At 40.8% G+C, this 14,755-nt stretch overlaps 1 protein-coding gene across 2 annotated transcripts in view; it reads left to right on the forward strand.

Annotated features, from left to right (window-relative positions):
• SUZ12 (SUZ12 polycomb repressive complex 2 subunit) overlaps positions 1-14,755 on the forward strand; it is a 64,753-nt gene that overhangs the window by 29,403 nt on the left and 20,595 nt on the right. For both annotated transcript variants that reach the window (XM_023182897.3, XM_023182898.3), the window contains 4 exons: positions 1,481-1,530; positions 7,305-7,390; positions 9,686-9,917; positions 10,724-10,817. In XM_023182897.3, the coding sequence (XP_023038665.1) occupies positions 1,481-1,530; positions 7,305-7,390; positions 9,686-9,917; positions 10,724-10,817 (462 nt within the window). The remainder of the gene's footprint in view (positions 1-1,480; positions 1,531-7,304; positions 7,391-9,685; positions 9,918-10,723; positions 10,818-14,755) is intronic.

Below are 14,755 nucleotides of genomic sequence, written 5' to 3' on the forward strand. Positions count from 1 at the left end.
AAAGAAAGAGAAGTCCTGGTCAAATTTACAAGGCTAACCTCTTCATAATATGTCCTTATTTCCAGTCATTACTTGCTCCTTTTTTTTTTTTTTTTTTTTTTGAGACGGAGTCTCGCTCTCTGTCACCCAGGCTGGAGTGCAGTGGCCGGATCTCAGCTCACTGCAAGCTCCGCCTCCCGGGTTCACGCCATTCTCCTGCCTCAGCCTCCCAAGTAGCTGGGACCACAGGCGCCCGCCACCTCGCCCGGCTAGATTTTTGTATTTTTTAGTAGAGACGGGGTTTCACCGTGTTAGCCAGGATGGTCTCGATCTCCTGACCTCGTGATCCGCCCGTCTCAGCCTCCCAAAGTGCTGGGATTACAGGCTTGAGCCACCACGCCTGGCTATTACTTGCTCCTTAGTACTCTCTTGCCGCAGTGTCTTTCTGTAACTGTTCCCATGTGATTACAAAAATGCCTAGATTGTCACCATCATTTAAAAAATATATATATATATATATATATATATGCTCTTTACTAGTCTTTAGTGCCCATTAGTAAATGCCTTAAATAAGAGATCAGTACTGCTTTCATTTCCCCACCATCTGTTCTGTATAACCCTGCCTAATCTGGTGTCTGTACAAGTCACACTATGGAAACTATGCTCAGGAAACTTATGAATGTCTCCTGATCAACAACTATATTCTGTTTTGCAGTTTAAAGGTACTTCAAAAGCTTATGGATGCTTCTGTTTATTTTATCCCATCCTTATAGTTTTTTCTGTTGTTAATATTTGTGAAAATAGAAGGAGCACTAGTTCTAGTTCATGCTTTCTTTTTTCCATAGCTTCTAAAACTAACAGTGAAAATGATATATTGAAACAGTAAATTATACATCTATATCAGATTTGTAATTGTGTATTTCATTGCTATTTGAAGTGTAAAGTAATGGTTCTATATCATTTTTATTGGGAAGGTTGAATTTCCATAGCTTCAGAATATTCAAATTTTTTTGCGTAGATTTAGCTACCCTTTTCAAAATTTACCTTTGATGAAGTCATTGACTAAAACTTCATTAAAACAAAACAAAAAGAATTCCAAAAACCCTCCAAAATTCCTTTTTTAAAGGTGGGAAGGCATACCTGCTGTCATTTTATAGGTGGAACACTAAAACACAGTAAATTATCTGGCCTCTAACTTGGTAGTCTGATTTTTTCTGCCTTGCTCTTGGTGTTTTGGTGTTTTTGTAGTTTTATTTTTTTGTGAGTTGTGAGCGGTTTTTTGATGATTATGTTTTGTTAGGTGTATAGACACACTTTTGGATGTCATATTTCAGGGAAAGCATAGAGTCATGGGCCTGAATAACAGTTGAGTACAAATATTTATAAATGAGCTGAAGTAACTTTGATTTCAATGTTATATTTTAAAGTCTAGGTTATTTTACTATAGAGCATTAAAATGATAAAATATTTTCCTTTTTTTTTTTTTTTTTTTTTTTTTTAGCTTGTCAGCTCATTTGCAGCTTACATTTACTGGTTTCTTCCACAAAAATGGTATGTACTTAAAAGTAAATAAGTGGCATTTTAATAGCAAGATACCTTTGTGAATGTAAAAAAAAGTGGGGCTTCTGAGAGTAAATTTATAAAATTATGTTTAATGGAAAAAAGATGTTGATTCTGATGTTTTTGAACTTTAAATTATAAAGGCTAATTATGAAATTTTTTTTTTCGGGAGGGACAGAGTCTTACTCTGTTGCCCAGGCTGGAGTGCAATGGTGTCATCTCGGCTCACTGCAACCTCCACCTCCTGGGTTCAAGCGATTCTCCTGCCTCAGCCTCGCGAGTAGCTGCGATTACAGGCACATGCCCCATGCCCGGCTCATTTTTTATATTTTTAGTAGAGACAGGGTCTCACCATGCTGACCAGGCTGGTCTTGAACTCCTGACCTCGTGATCCACCTGTCTTGGCCTCCCAAGGGGGTGCGGGCCACCACGCCTGGCTGATGATGAAGATTTTAACAAATTGTCTTAGAACTTCAATAGGTAAAGAATCTCCTCAGTAGAACCTTTTATGCACAAAGATTTTGAATTAATGGTATTGCGTCGTGTTTTAAAAAAACAGTAAAACAACTGAAGTAACCTCTATTACCAATGGCGTATATTAATATTTTAGATATTATTCAAAGGAAATTACGTAGTATATTACTCCAGTAAAAGCTCAAAGCATCCTGGAAAGAATTAGAGTTGTTTTTTTTGCTTTGTTTTTTTTTTGTTTTTTTTTTGTTGTTGTTGTTGAGACGGAGTCTGGCTCTGTCACCCAGGCTGGAGTGCAGTGGCCGGATCTCAGCTCAACTGCAAGCTCCGCCTCCCGGGTTCCCGCCATTCTCCTGCCTCAGCCTCCTGAGTAGCTGGGACTACAGGCGCACGCCATCTCGCCCGGCTAGATTTTTTTTTGTATTTTTTTAGTAGAGACGGGGTTTCACCATGTTAGCCAGGATGGTCTCGATATCCTGACCTTGCGATCTGCCCGTCTCGGCCTCCCAAAGTGCTGGGATTACAGGCTTGAGCCACCGCGCCCGGCCTGTTTTGTTTTTTATTTTTTTTGAGACAGAGTCTTGCTCTGTCGCCCAGACTGGAGTGCAGTGGCACGGTCTGGACTCACTGCAAGCTCCACCTCCCGGGTTCACACCATTCTCCTGCCTCAGCCTCTCGAGTAGCTGGGACTACAGGCGCCCACCACCACTCCCGGCTAATTTTTTGTATTTTTAGTAGAGACGGGATTTCACCGTGTTAGTCAGGATGGTCTCAATTTCCTGACCTCGTGATCTGCCTGCCTCAGCCTCCCAAAGTGCTGGGATTACAGACGTGAGCCACCGCGCCCGGCCTAGAGTTGTTTTAAAAATGGAAATATACAGCCGGGTGTGGTGGCTCACGCCTGTAATACCAGCATTTTGGGAGGCTGAGGCGGGTGTATCATGAGGTCAGGAGTTCAAGACAAGCCTGACCAATATGGTGACACCCCATCTCTACTAAAAATACAAAAATTAGCTGGGTGTGGTGGTGGGCGCCTGTAGTCCCAGCTACTTGGGAGACTTAGGCAATCTCTTGAACTTGGGACTCGGAGGTTGCGGTGAGCCGAGATTGCGTCACTGTACTCCAGCCTGGGTGACAGAGCCAGACTGTATCTCCAGGAAAAAAGAAAAAGAAAAAAAGGGAAAAATACTTATCAGCTTATCTATCATAAGTCTGTGTATACTGTATATCTTTTTATTATTATGCAGTGGAATAAAACCATTATTAGAAACATGCTAGTTTAGTTGTCTTGGTATTGTTTAGTAAGAAACAAAGATTGAAAATGAGGCCTGGCATGGTGACTCATGTCTGTAATCTCAGCATTTTGGGAGGCTGAGGCAGGAAGATGACTTGAGGCCAGGAGTTCAAGACCAGCCTGGGCAACACAGACCCCATCTGTACAAAAATTAGCCAGGTATAGTGGTATGTCCTGTAGTTCTAGGTACTTGGAAGTCCAAGGTGGCAGAGTTGCGTAAGCTCAGGAATTCAAGGTTACAGTGAGCTATGATTGCACAACTCTGCTCCAGGCTGGGCAACAGAGTGAGACCCTGTTTCCAAAAAATCCCAAATATTAGGCTGGGCATGGTGGCTCACAGCTATAATGTCAACACCTTGGGAGGCTGAGATAGAAGAATTGCTTGAGGCTTGCCTGGGCAACATAGGGAGAACCTATCTATAAGAAGTAAAAAAAGATTAACTGGGCACAGTGGCACATGCCTATAGTCCTAGCTGTTCTGTAGTCTCAGCTACTCAGGGGGCTGAGGTGGGAGGATTGTTTGAATCTTGGAGGTTGAGGCTGCAGTGAGCCAAGATCACACCATTGTACTCCAGTCTGACTGACAGAGTGAGACCCTGTCTGAAAAAGACAAAAGACAACCTTGCCAATTGTCAAACTGCTCTAATATAACCATTTTTAAATGACTCTTTGGGTTTTGTGGTTTTTTTTTTTTTTTGAAACAGGGTTTTGCTCATGTCGCCCAGGCTGGAGTGCAGTGGTGTGATCAACTCCTGGGCTCAAGTGATCCTCCTGCCTCAGCCTCCTGAGCAGCTGGAACTACAAGCGTCCCCACCATGCCTGGCTAATTAAAACCATTTTTTTTGTTAAGATGGAATCTCACTACATTTCCCAGGCTGGTCTCAAACTCCTGGGCTCAAGTGATTCTCTCACCTCAGTCTCCCAAAGTGCTGGGATTATGAGTGTGAGCCACTGAGACTGGCCTTAGGGTTTTTGTGTAAGAAATTTGAAATCTCATATTTGTATTAGCAGCTAATGTAATTTCTAGTTTTTACTTTAGATCTGGTGGTCTATTTTTTATATAGAAGTAACCTGGGTAGCATTACTGTTTTTGATTTCCTTCAATTATTTGTAATGGTCTGCTTATAGTCCTTATTTCTAGTCATCGTATTTTGTTTTCTGTGGTGCTTCTGACATGTCTAGACTTTAATTCTTCAGAAGCTTATAATTTTAATTTAATTTTATACATTCATTAGCCCTTTGTTCTCAGGGACCTATGTAGAACACATAGTTTATCCATCACTGAAATTTTTGGAAAGTAGTCAGATTAAGACTTTTTCCTATCTACATGACAAAATATATAAAGTTCAAAGATTGCTCAGTTTTACTTTGTTTTTGTTTTTCTTGATATTGATATAAATAAGATAGTGAACTCTGTTAATATCTCTATTTCCAGAAAATAATGCCTCTGTCACTCAGGCTGGAGTGCGGTGGTTTGATCTCAGATCACTGCAGCCTCTGCCTCCAGGTTCAAGTGATTCTCGTGCCTCAGCCTCCCAAGTATCTGGGATTATAGGCGGGTGCCACCACACTAGCTAATTTTTTTTTTTTCTGAGACAGAGTTTCACTTCTTTTGCCCAGGCTGGAGTGCAATGGCATGATCTCAGCTCACCACAACCTCCACCTCCCGGGTTCAAGCAATTCTCTTGCCTCAGCCGGGCGCGGTGGCTCACGCCTATAATCCCAGCACTTTGGGAGGCCAAGACGGGTGGATCACGAGGTCAGGAGATCGAGACCATCCTGGCTAACATGGTGAAACCCCGTCTTTACTAAAAATACAAAAAAAAAACCAGCCGGGTGCGGTGGCAGACGCCTGTAGTCCCAGCTACTCGGGAGGCTGAGGCAGGAGAATGGTGTGAACCCAGTAGGCGGAGCTTGTAGTGAGCCCAGATTGCACCACTGCACTCCAGCCTGGGCGACAGAGCGAGACTCCATCTCAAAAAAAAAAAAAAAAATTCTCTTGCCTCAGTCTCCAGAGTAGCTGGTATTACAGGCATGCACCACCATGCCCGGCTAATTTTTTGTATTTTTAGTAGAGATGGGGTTTCTCCACGTTGGTCAGGCTGATCTCTTGAACTCCCAACCTCAGGTGATTTGCACGCTTCGGCCTGCCAAAGTGCTGGAATTACAATAGGCATGAGCCACCGAACCCAAGCCCTAATTTTTATATGTTTAATAGAGACAGGATTTCATTTCAATATGTTGGCCAGTCTGGTCTCAAACTCCTGGCCTCAAGTGATTCGCCCACCTCGGCCACCTGGGATTACAGGTATGAGCCACCACACCCAGCCCTCCTGCAACTATTTTCATTTATGCTTTCTGCCAAGAAGCTTTAACTGTATTTGTCAGAATTACATTTGACTAGCAGTGTATCATCATAAATGTTCAATCTTCAAGCCGGCCCAGTTGCATGTGCCTGTAGTCTCAGCTACTTAGGAGGCTAAAATGGGAGGATCACTTGAGCCCAGAAGTTTGAGACCAGCCTGGGCAACATAACCAGACCCTTGTCTGAAAAACAAACAAACAAAGATATTAAATCTTCAAATGAGAAATATTCAGTAAATATGGCCAGGTGTGGTGGCTCACACCTGTTAATCCCAGCACTTTGGGAGGCCAAGGCGGGTGGATCACTTGAGGTCAGGAGTTCAAGACCAGCCTAGCCAACATGGTGAAACACCATCTCTACTAAAAATTAAAAAAATCAGCTGGATGTGGTGGTGTGCGCCTGTAGTCACAGCTGCTCAGGAGGCTGAGGTGGGAGGATCACTTTAACCTGGGAGACAGAGGTTTCAGTGAGCCAAGATCGCCCTACTGCATTCCAGCCTGGGTGACAGAGCGAGTCTGTCTCAAAAAAAAAAAAGGATTAGGAAATATATGTGTGTGTGTGTATATGTATGTGTGTATGTATATATTAAAAAAATAGAAATGTATAGATGTTTTTTTAGGGACAGGATCTCACTGTTTCACCCAGACTAGAGGTCAATCACAGGGTCATAGCTCACTGCAGCCTCGAACTCCTTGGCTCAAGAGATCCTTCCACCTAGCCTCTGAAGTAGCTAGGACTACAGGCACATGCCACCCATCACACCCAGCTAATTTGTTGACATTTTGTAGAGACAAGGTCTCTGTATTGCTCAGGCCAGTCTTGAACTCTTGGCCTCAAGTGATATTCTTGCCTCGGCCTCCCAAAGTGTTGGGATTACAGGCATGAGCCATTATGCCTGACTAGTGAATTTTTTTTTTTTTTTTTTTTGAGACGGAGTCTGGCTCTGTCTCCCGGGCTGGAGTGCAGTGGCCGGATCTCAGCTCACTGCAAGCTCCGCCTCCCAGGTTTACGCCATTCTCCTGCCTCAGCCTCCGGAGTAGCTGGGACTACAGGCGCCCGCCACCTCGCCCGGCTAGTTTTTTGTATTTTTTTAGTAGAGACGGAGTTTCACCGGGTTAGCCAGGATGGTCTCGATCTCCTGACCTCGTGATCCGCCCGTCTCGGCCTCCCAAAGTGCTGGGATTACAGGCTTGAGCCACCGCGCCCGGCCGTGAATATTTTTTATACTTACAACCTGGGCATGGTGGTTCACGCCTGTAATCCCAGGTACTTAGGAGGCTAACGTGCTGACGTGTGAGGATCACTTGATCCCAGGAGCTTGTGATTGCAGTAAGCTGTGATTGTGCCACTGCGCTGTACCTTGGGTAACAGAGCAAAACCTATATCTAATGGAAAAAAAATTACAGCATATAGGACAATAACTATATTTGTCTTGTGAATGGTTTATTTAGACTATATACAAAGGCTTTTAAAGAGTTCGCTGTAAGTTTAGAACTGGTTTGAAGAAAAAAGAATGAGTGAACTTTTGAGAAGTTTTATGGGAAATCTGTTTTAAATTCCCTGACTTACTAACAAAATGAATACTGTGTTTATATATTTTTAAAATATATTTTAAAATGCTGATTTTCTATTTAGATAAGCCATCACAAAACTCAGAAAATGAACAAAATTCTGTTACCTTGGAAGTCCTGCTTGTGAAAGTTTGCCACAAAAAAAGAAAGGTAATGTCAGTAAAATGATATTGGTAGATTAAATGGAATAATTTGCTTAATTGGACATCTTTTTGCATATATATTGTATTTTAAAGCTGAGTTTTAAATTTTGAAAGCTTAAGAAATATGTTGATGGCCTAATTATAAAACTGATAACCTCTTTTGCCAACTCGCATATCTGTGTAGTTTTTCTAGTCTTTTAATAAGTGTCTGTACAACACTTTCTTTTACAGGAGTCTGGAAATGGAGAAAGTGTGTTTTAGCATTTGGCATAAATTCAGTTGCTTTTCTACCATTTCAGTCTCTTAGCGTATTTCTTAGCTATTTGTACCCATTGATATTTTAGATAAGGGTTAAGAGAGAGTTTTTTTCCATAAGATTATCCTTTTTAACCCTGCTCTCAGGCAAAGACATTTTGTTGTCAGTGTTATTAGCCATTCACTTACTAATACATTGCTTCAAATTTTTATAAGGTGAAGTTATTTCACCATAGAAACAAGTGTTACGATGTTTCCTGGTCAACAGATCAAAGCCAACAGATCTACCTTTAGTTGCCTCAAGTCCCCGAGTGTTTCAAGAGGAGTGGGAACTGGTCTGGGTCCAGGGTCCCAGTATTGATATTCTTCCAAGACCATAGGCCATAAGGGCCTCAAACATTGGGAGGGAGTAGACTAAGGCACCTCGGAGGCAGCAGTGGAACTTTATTTTTAAAAGTTTATGTAAAGGCTGGTTGCCGTAGCTCATACCTATAATCCCAGCACTTTGGGAGGTAGAAGTGGGCAGATTGCTTGAACCCAGGAGTTCAAGCATCTTGGGCAACATGGCAAAACCTTGTCTCTACCAAAAATACAAAAATGAGCTAGGCATGATGGCGTGTGCCTGTAGTCCCAGCTACTCGGGAGGATTGCTTGAGCCTGGTAAGTCGAGGCTACAGTGAGCCATGATTGCACCAGTGAGCTCCAGCCTGCGTGACAGAGTGAAACTGTCTCAAGAAAAAAAAAAATATATGTAAAGTTAGGAAATATCACTCCTTGCCAGGTGTGGTGGCTCACACCTGTAATCCCAGCATCCAGCAGGCCAAGGTGGGTGGATCACGAGGTCAGGAGATCAAGTGGCTAACACGGTGAAACCTGGTCTCTGCTAAAAATACAAAAAATTAGCTGGGTTTGGTGATGGGCACCTGTAGTCCCAGCTACTTGGGAGGCTGATGCAGGAGAATGGTGTGAATTCCAGAGGTGGAGCTTGCAGTGAGCCGAGTTTGCACCACTGCACTCCAGCGTTTTTTTTTGTTTTGTTTTGTTTTTGAGACTCTCAAAAAAAAAAAGGGGGAAATATCACTCCTTACTCCTACCTAACCTCCATACACATTACAACAAGTGATGGTATGAAAATCCAAGATACATTACTTAGAATAAGATATGAATATAAATACAGTCATTCTTATGTTCAAAAAAAGTATCAGGGGTAAACATTTTCCTGGAAGAATATACACAGCCAACTGCTAGTATTAGTCATCTCCAGAGTGTAAGACTTGGGGGTGGGTGAGATTTCAAAATTTTCACTTTATAGTCTTATAAAATGGAAAATTGTTTAGACTGTATGTAGTCTATTTTAAAAGAAGTAGCTGCTGTAAGATACTGTCATAAAGGTCTTCTGATCCAGTTTTTCTAGTATGCATTTTCAGTGTAACTAATCATACAATAACAGGATATTACTCAGAATATGATCACTGGTAAATAAAACCAGTTTTGTTTTTCTTTCTTCAAGGATGATGATCCTTTCTGTTAAACAACATATTTTAACTATATGGATTTACTGTTTAATAATGTAGCTGTTGACCATGGGATTATCAGTCATTTTTATTTCTAATGGTCCTATTAGTCATTGTCATGTTAAAATAGAATATTTAAGAGATTTGATAAACGTACATGAGTTTAACATTTTGACATGGTTTTTCTGTTGTTGTTAAAAAAGCCTTACCAGAGATATGTAGCATGCTTTTAATTCTGTATTTCTAATATACAACTGTTTGAGATCACTGTTAGCTAAATTTAGATATACTGTGTCATTATAATTTCATTATGTTGGAGAAAACGTCAATTGCTTTAATATTTTGGAATATAAGTATTTCAAATTTTTATTTTTGCTTCACAATTTTAGAACTATGGTTAGAATTTTAACATTCCATTTGGTGATCATGGTCTATCTCCCATTGTTTCCTATAGCTATGATTAGAAGTTTTATTATAATTCTTACTGCTTATGTACAAATAAATATAATTTAATATAATCTTTACCTTTGCAGGATGTAAGTTGTCCAATAAGGCAAGTTCCCACAGGTAAAAAGCAGGTGCCTTTGAATCCTGACCTCAATCAAACAAAACCTGGAAATTTCCCGTCCCTTGCAGTTTCCAGTAATGAATTTGAACCTAGTAACAGCCATATGGTGAAGTCTTACTCGTTGCTATTTAGAGTGACTCGTCCAGGAAGAAGAGAGTTTAATGGAATGATTAATGGAGAAACCAATGAAAATATTGGTAATTTTTTTTACTGATTTTATCACTGGAGGTTAAGATGGTCACTGAAAATGATTGTACCAGTGTTCCTTCATGATAGTCATGGTGCTGAGTCTTAAAGCAAGCAGTGAATTCACTTCCACCCCAGTATTTTGTTGTGCAAATTTTCAAACATAAAGGATAATGAGAAGTGTTTTATAGTGAACACCTATCTACTTACCTCTTAGATTCAACAATGAACTTTTTTTTTATACTTGTTGCATATTTATCCCCCTACCCATCCCTCTGTTCTTCCAACAATTATGAATTCATCTTTGAGGTATTCATTCAACAAACACATAGGTGCTGGGGATGATCTAATTTAATTGAAGATGATTAAAACATTCAATCCTATCCTCCAGAGTCTCGCAACCTAGTGTAGGGAAATAGACATGAAATAAATCATTGTAGCAAAATGATGAGTGGCATAATACAGGTATATGTGAAGTTCAGCAGAGAACTACCTTGGAAGAAATAATCTTTGACTCTTGAAGTATTTGAAGTTTTTGGAGAGTTACCATGAGTGAGAAGGAATTTGCCTAGCAAAGATAATTCTCAACAGAAACATTAGCATTTGCAAAGATGTGGGGTTAATGTTGTGAGTGTTAAAAAGAACATATAGTAAAAATGCGAAATTGGAAAACATATAGTCTGTATTATTGCAACTGTAGTGTAATTTGTACCTCATTTGGGATAAATATAGCATGTTTTATTTAAGGGACCATATCTCATAAATAACACGTTTTTGTTCTAATATTTGATTTATGAGAAATGTTTGTTAAATTTAGATGTCAATGAAGAGCTTCCAGCCAGAAGAAAACGAAATCGTGAGGATGGGGAAAAGACATTTGTTGCACAAATGACAGTATTTGATAAAAACAGGTAATGTTGATGAACAAGTGAGGCTCCCACAATGTTCTGGAAATATTTTCATTCTGACGCAGAATATAATTATTTATATTGATTATTTCATTGCTTTTGTTTCTTTTTATTCTTATGGATGAGAAAACAAATTTGCAAACACTGAATTTTTGTCTGTTTCATGGAAAACAATAAACACTGTTAAGGAACTATTTGGATAGATAGCTCAGTTAAGCTTACTTATTTGGCGAATATTTTCTGAGTGTCTGCTCTTTGCGAGACACTGTTCCAGATGTTGAGAAGGCAGCAAAATCCCTGTCTTCATCATGGAGCTTAACTCCATGGAGTTGGGTGGAGGAAACAGACCACCACCCAAAAAATCAACTAATGTCACTTAGTGATGAATGTTGTGAAGAAAAATAGAGAATAAATGGTTACTATTTGTTAGAGATAGTATAGTCTCTGAGAGGAGGTAGTATTTGAGAAGAGTCTTAAATGGACTGGGCCCTACATAAATCTTGGGTTTATGTGTTTATTAAAAATTAAGGAAGAGAACCTGGTCATGGTGGTATGCACCTGTAGGTGCAGCTACATAGGAGGCTTTAAGATGGGAGGATTGTTTGAGCCCAGGATTTGAAGGCAGCAATGAGCTATGATCATGCCACTGTACTCCGGCCTGAGTGACAAAGTGAGATCCCATCTTTTTTTTTTCTTGCCCATTGCAACCCCTCTGCCCCCTGGGTTTGGGCAATTCTCCTGCCTCAGCCTCCCAAGTAGCTGGGACTACAGGTGCGTACCTCCACGCCCAGCTGATTTTTTTGTATTTTTAGTAGAGACGGGGTTTCACCGTGTTAGAATGGTGTCAGTCTCCTGACGTCGTGATCCGTCTACCTTGGCCTCCCAAAGTGCTGGGATTACAGGCGTGAGCCACCATGCCTAGGCAAGACCCCATCTTTTTTAAAAAAAGAAAGAAGGCTAGGTGTGGTGGCTCACGCCTGAAATCCCAGCACTTTGGGAGGCCGAGGTGGGTGGATCACAAGGTCAGGAGTTTGAGACCAGCCTGGCCAAGATGGTGAAACCCTGTCTCTACTAAAAATACATAAATTAGCCAGGCACAGTGGTGTGTGTCTGTAATCCCAGCTACTCCAGAGGCTGAAGCAGGAGAATCGCTTGAACCCAGAAGGCAGAGATTACAGTGAGCCAAGATCGCACCACTGCACTTCAGCCTGGGTGACACAGCAAGACTGTCTCAAGAAAAAAGAAAGAAAGAAAATCATGTATAATCATTGTGTACCTCTGTGCATTTGGTACAGGATGGCAAGAAACAGGCTTATAATAATTTATGCAGTTTCTGTTTGGAAACGAAATATTTTAGTGAAAATATCACCAGTGAAAGAATGTCTAGGAAGCAAATCCAGCATTTGTTTTTCAGGATTGGAGGAAGAAACCTATGCCATCATTTCTTGTACCAGGCTGCTTGCTGGTAGTTAACAGTTGTTGTCAGGTATAGGACAAAGAACCAGGAAAAGTAACTAGGCCATTCCTCCTGTTGTTTATTATTTATTTATTTTTGAGACGGACACTCGCTTTGTCACCCAGCCTGGAGTTCAGTGGCGTGATCTTGGCTCACTGCAACCTCTCTCTCCTCGGTTCAAGTGATTCACTTGCCTCAGCCTCCCGAATAGCTGGGATTACAGGCACCCGCCACCACACCTGGCTAATTTTTGTATTTTTAGTAGAGATGGGGTTTCACCATGTTGGCCAGGCTGGTCTCAAGCTCCTGCCCTCAGATCATCCACCTGCCTCAGCATCTCAAAGTGCTGGGATTACAGGCGTGAGCCACCGGCAGTGTCTTTGTTTTTTTCTTTTTTTGAGATGGAGTCTCGCTCTGTCACCCAGGCTGGAGTGCAGTGGTGCGATCTCGGCTCACTGCAAGCTCCACCTCCCGGGTTCACGCCATTCTCCCGCCTCGGCCTCCCAAGTAGCTGGGACTACAGGCACCCACCACCACGCCTGGCTAATTTTTTCATATTTTTAGTAGAGACGGGGCTTCACTATGTGTTAGCCAGGATGGTCTCGATCTCCTGACCTCGTGATCTGCCCATCTCAGCCTCCCAAAGTGCTGGGATTATAAGCGTGAGCCTCTGTGCCCAGCCCAGTGTCTTTTTAATGTCAGAAATTTTATTGTGGATCGAAGATTTGAATGGAAAACAATAAAACCATAAATGTACTAGAAAATAGGGATCATGTCTGTGGGGGGAAACAGTTAGAATGAGGCACATTGGACTTCATCAGTGCTGTTAATTGTTCTATTTTAGGCATGGGGTATGTTCTGTTTTCTTTTTTATTCACTGTACCTGACACGTACATTAACACACTTCTTGTAAGAAAAAGGTAATGCTTTTATTTTAAAGAAAAAGTGCCAAGAAGAAACTGGGAGAATTTCCACCCAGCAGCTTATTTTGAAAATATTTACCCGGGCGTGGTGGCTCACGCCTATAATCCCGGCACTTTGGGAGGCTGAGGCGGGCGGATCACAAGGTCAAGAGTTCGAGACCATCCTGGCCAACATGGTGAAGCCCCATCTCTACTAAAAATACAAAAATTAACGGCGTGGTGGTGCGCTCCTGTAGTCCCACCTACTCAGGAGGCTGAGGCAGGAGAATCACTTGAATCCAGGAGGTGGAGGTTGCAGTGAGTTGAGATCACACCACTGCACTCCAGCCTGGCAACAGAGCGAGACTGCATCTCAAAAAAAAAAAAAAAAAAAAAAAATTCAAACCTATAGGAAAGTTGAAAGAATACTACAGTTATTTAATATCCACATACCCTTCATCTAGATTATTAACATTTTGCCACATTTGATTTATTTGTGAGTATGTATTTTATTTTTGTGCTGAACAGTTTGCAGGTTTTGCTTTATTTCTCATTTATAAACTCTGTTGCATGTAGCTCCTAAGAACAAAGACATTTTCTGGTATAACCACCATACACTTATGAGGAAAATTAAAATACAAATACAATACTATCTCCCCAGTTGACCTCAATAAAGTCGTTTATAATTTGTCCTGTCCCCACCCCGATTCTATAACTAGTTGTCATAGTTCTTCAGTCTCCTTCAATTTGGAATAGTCCCCTACCCTTTCCCACTACCTTTTGTGACATTTTTCCCCCAGTATAGGGCTGTAGTTTTGCAGAATGTATCTCAATTTGAACTTCTGTGATGATTTCCTCATGATTAGCTTCAGGTTAAACATTTTTGGCAGGGATTCTAATGAGTGATGTGTTCTTTATATATCACAGGCCAAAGGTAATATTAGGTTTGATCACTCGGTTAAGATGCTGTTCATAGTATTTCTCCATCGTAACAGTACTTTTTTCCCCTTTTATATAAATTAATATATAATTCTTACACTAATACATGAAGCTGAGTAAATATCCATTTTCTTCCCATAGCCTTTCACCTAATAGTTTTAGCATCGATTGCTTATTTTTGCTTGAATAAAATTGTTCCTTTGGCAGTTGGGAAATGGTAATTTTCTAACATTTCTTCCACATTTATTAGTTTGCATTTTTCTGTAAAGAAGAGTGTTCCTTCTCTGCTCCCACTGCTTCACTTGACCAACCCTAAAATATATATATATATATAAACAGGCAAGCATAGTGGCTGACGCCTGTAACCCTAACACTTTATAAGTCCAACACGGGAAGATTGTTTGAGACCAGCTTGGGCAACATAGCAAGACCCTGTCCCTAAAATGAAAAAAACAAAAAAATTAAGAAAAGTTGTATGTAAATTTGAAAAAAAGAGCATTCCTTTTCCCAGCTTTGATATTTTAAAATCAGTATGGAGTAACAAATTTATTTTTATTCAACTAGTTTTAATCTGTTGCTACTGTTATTTTAATGCTCAAATTGTCTCATATTTGGTCAGGAGGAACCCTTCTAAGTAGGCTTCT

This window comes from Piliocolobus tephrosceles, chromosome 16, assembly GCF_002776525.5.
Source record: "Piliocolobus tephrosceles isolate RC106 chromosome 16, ASM277652v3, whole genome shotgun sequence".
NCBI lineage: Eukaryota > Metazoa > Chordata > Mammalia > Primates > Cercopithecidae > Piliocolobus > Piliocolobus tephrosceles.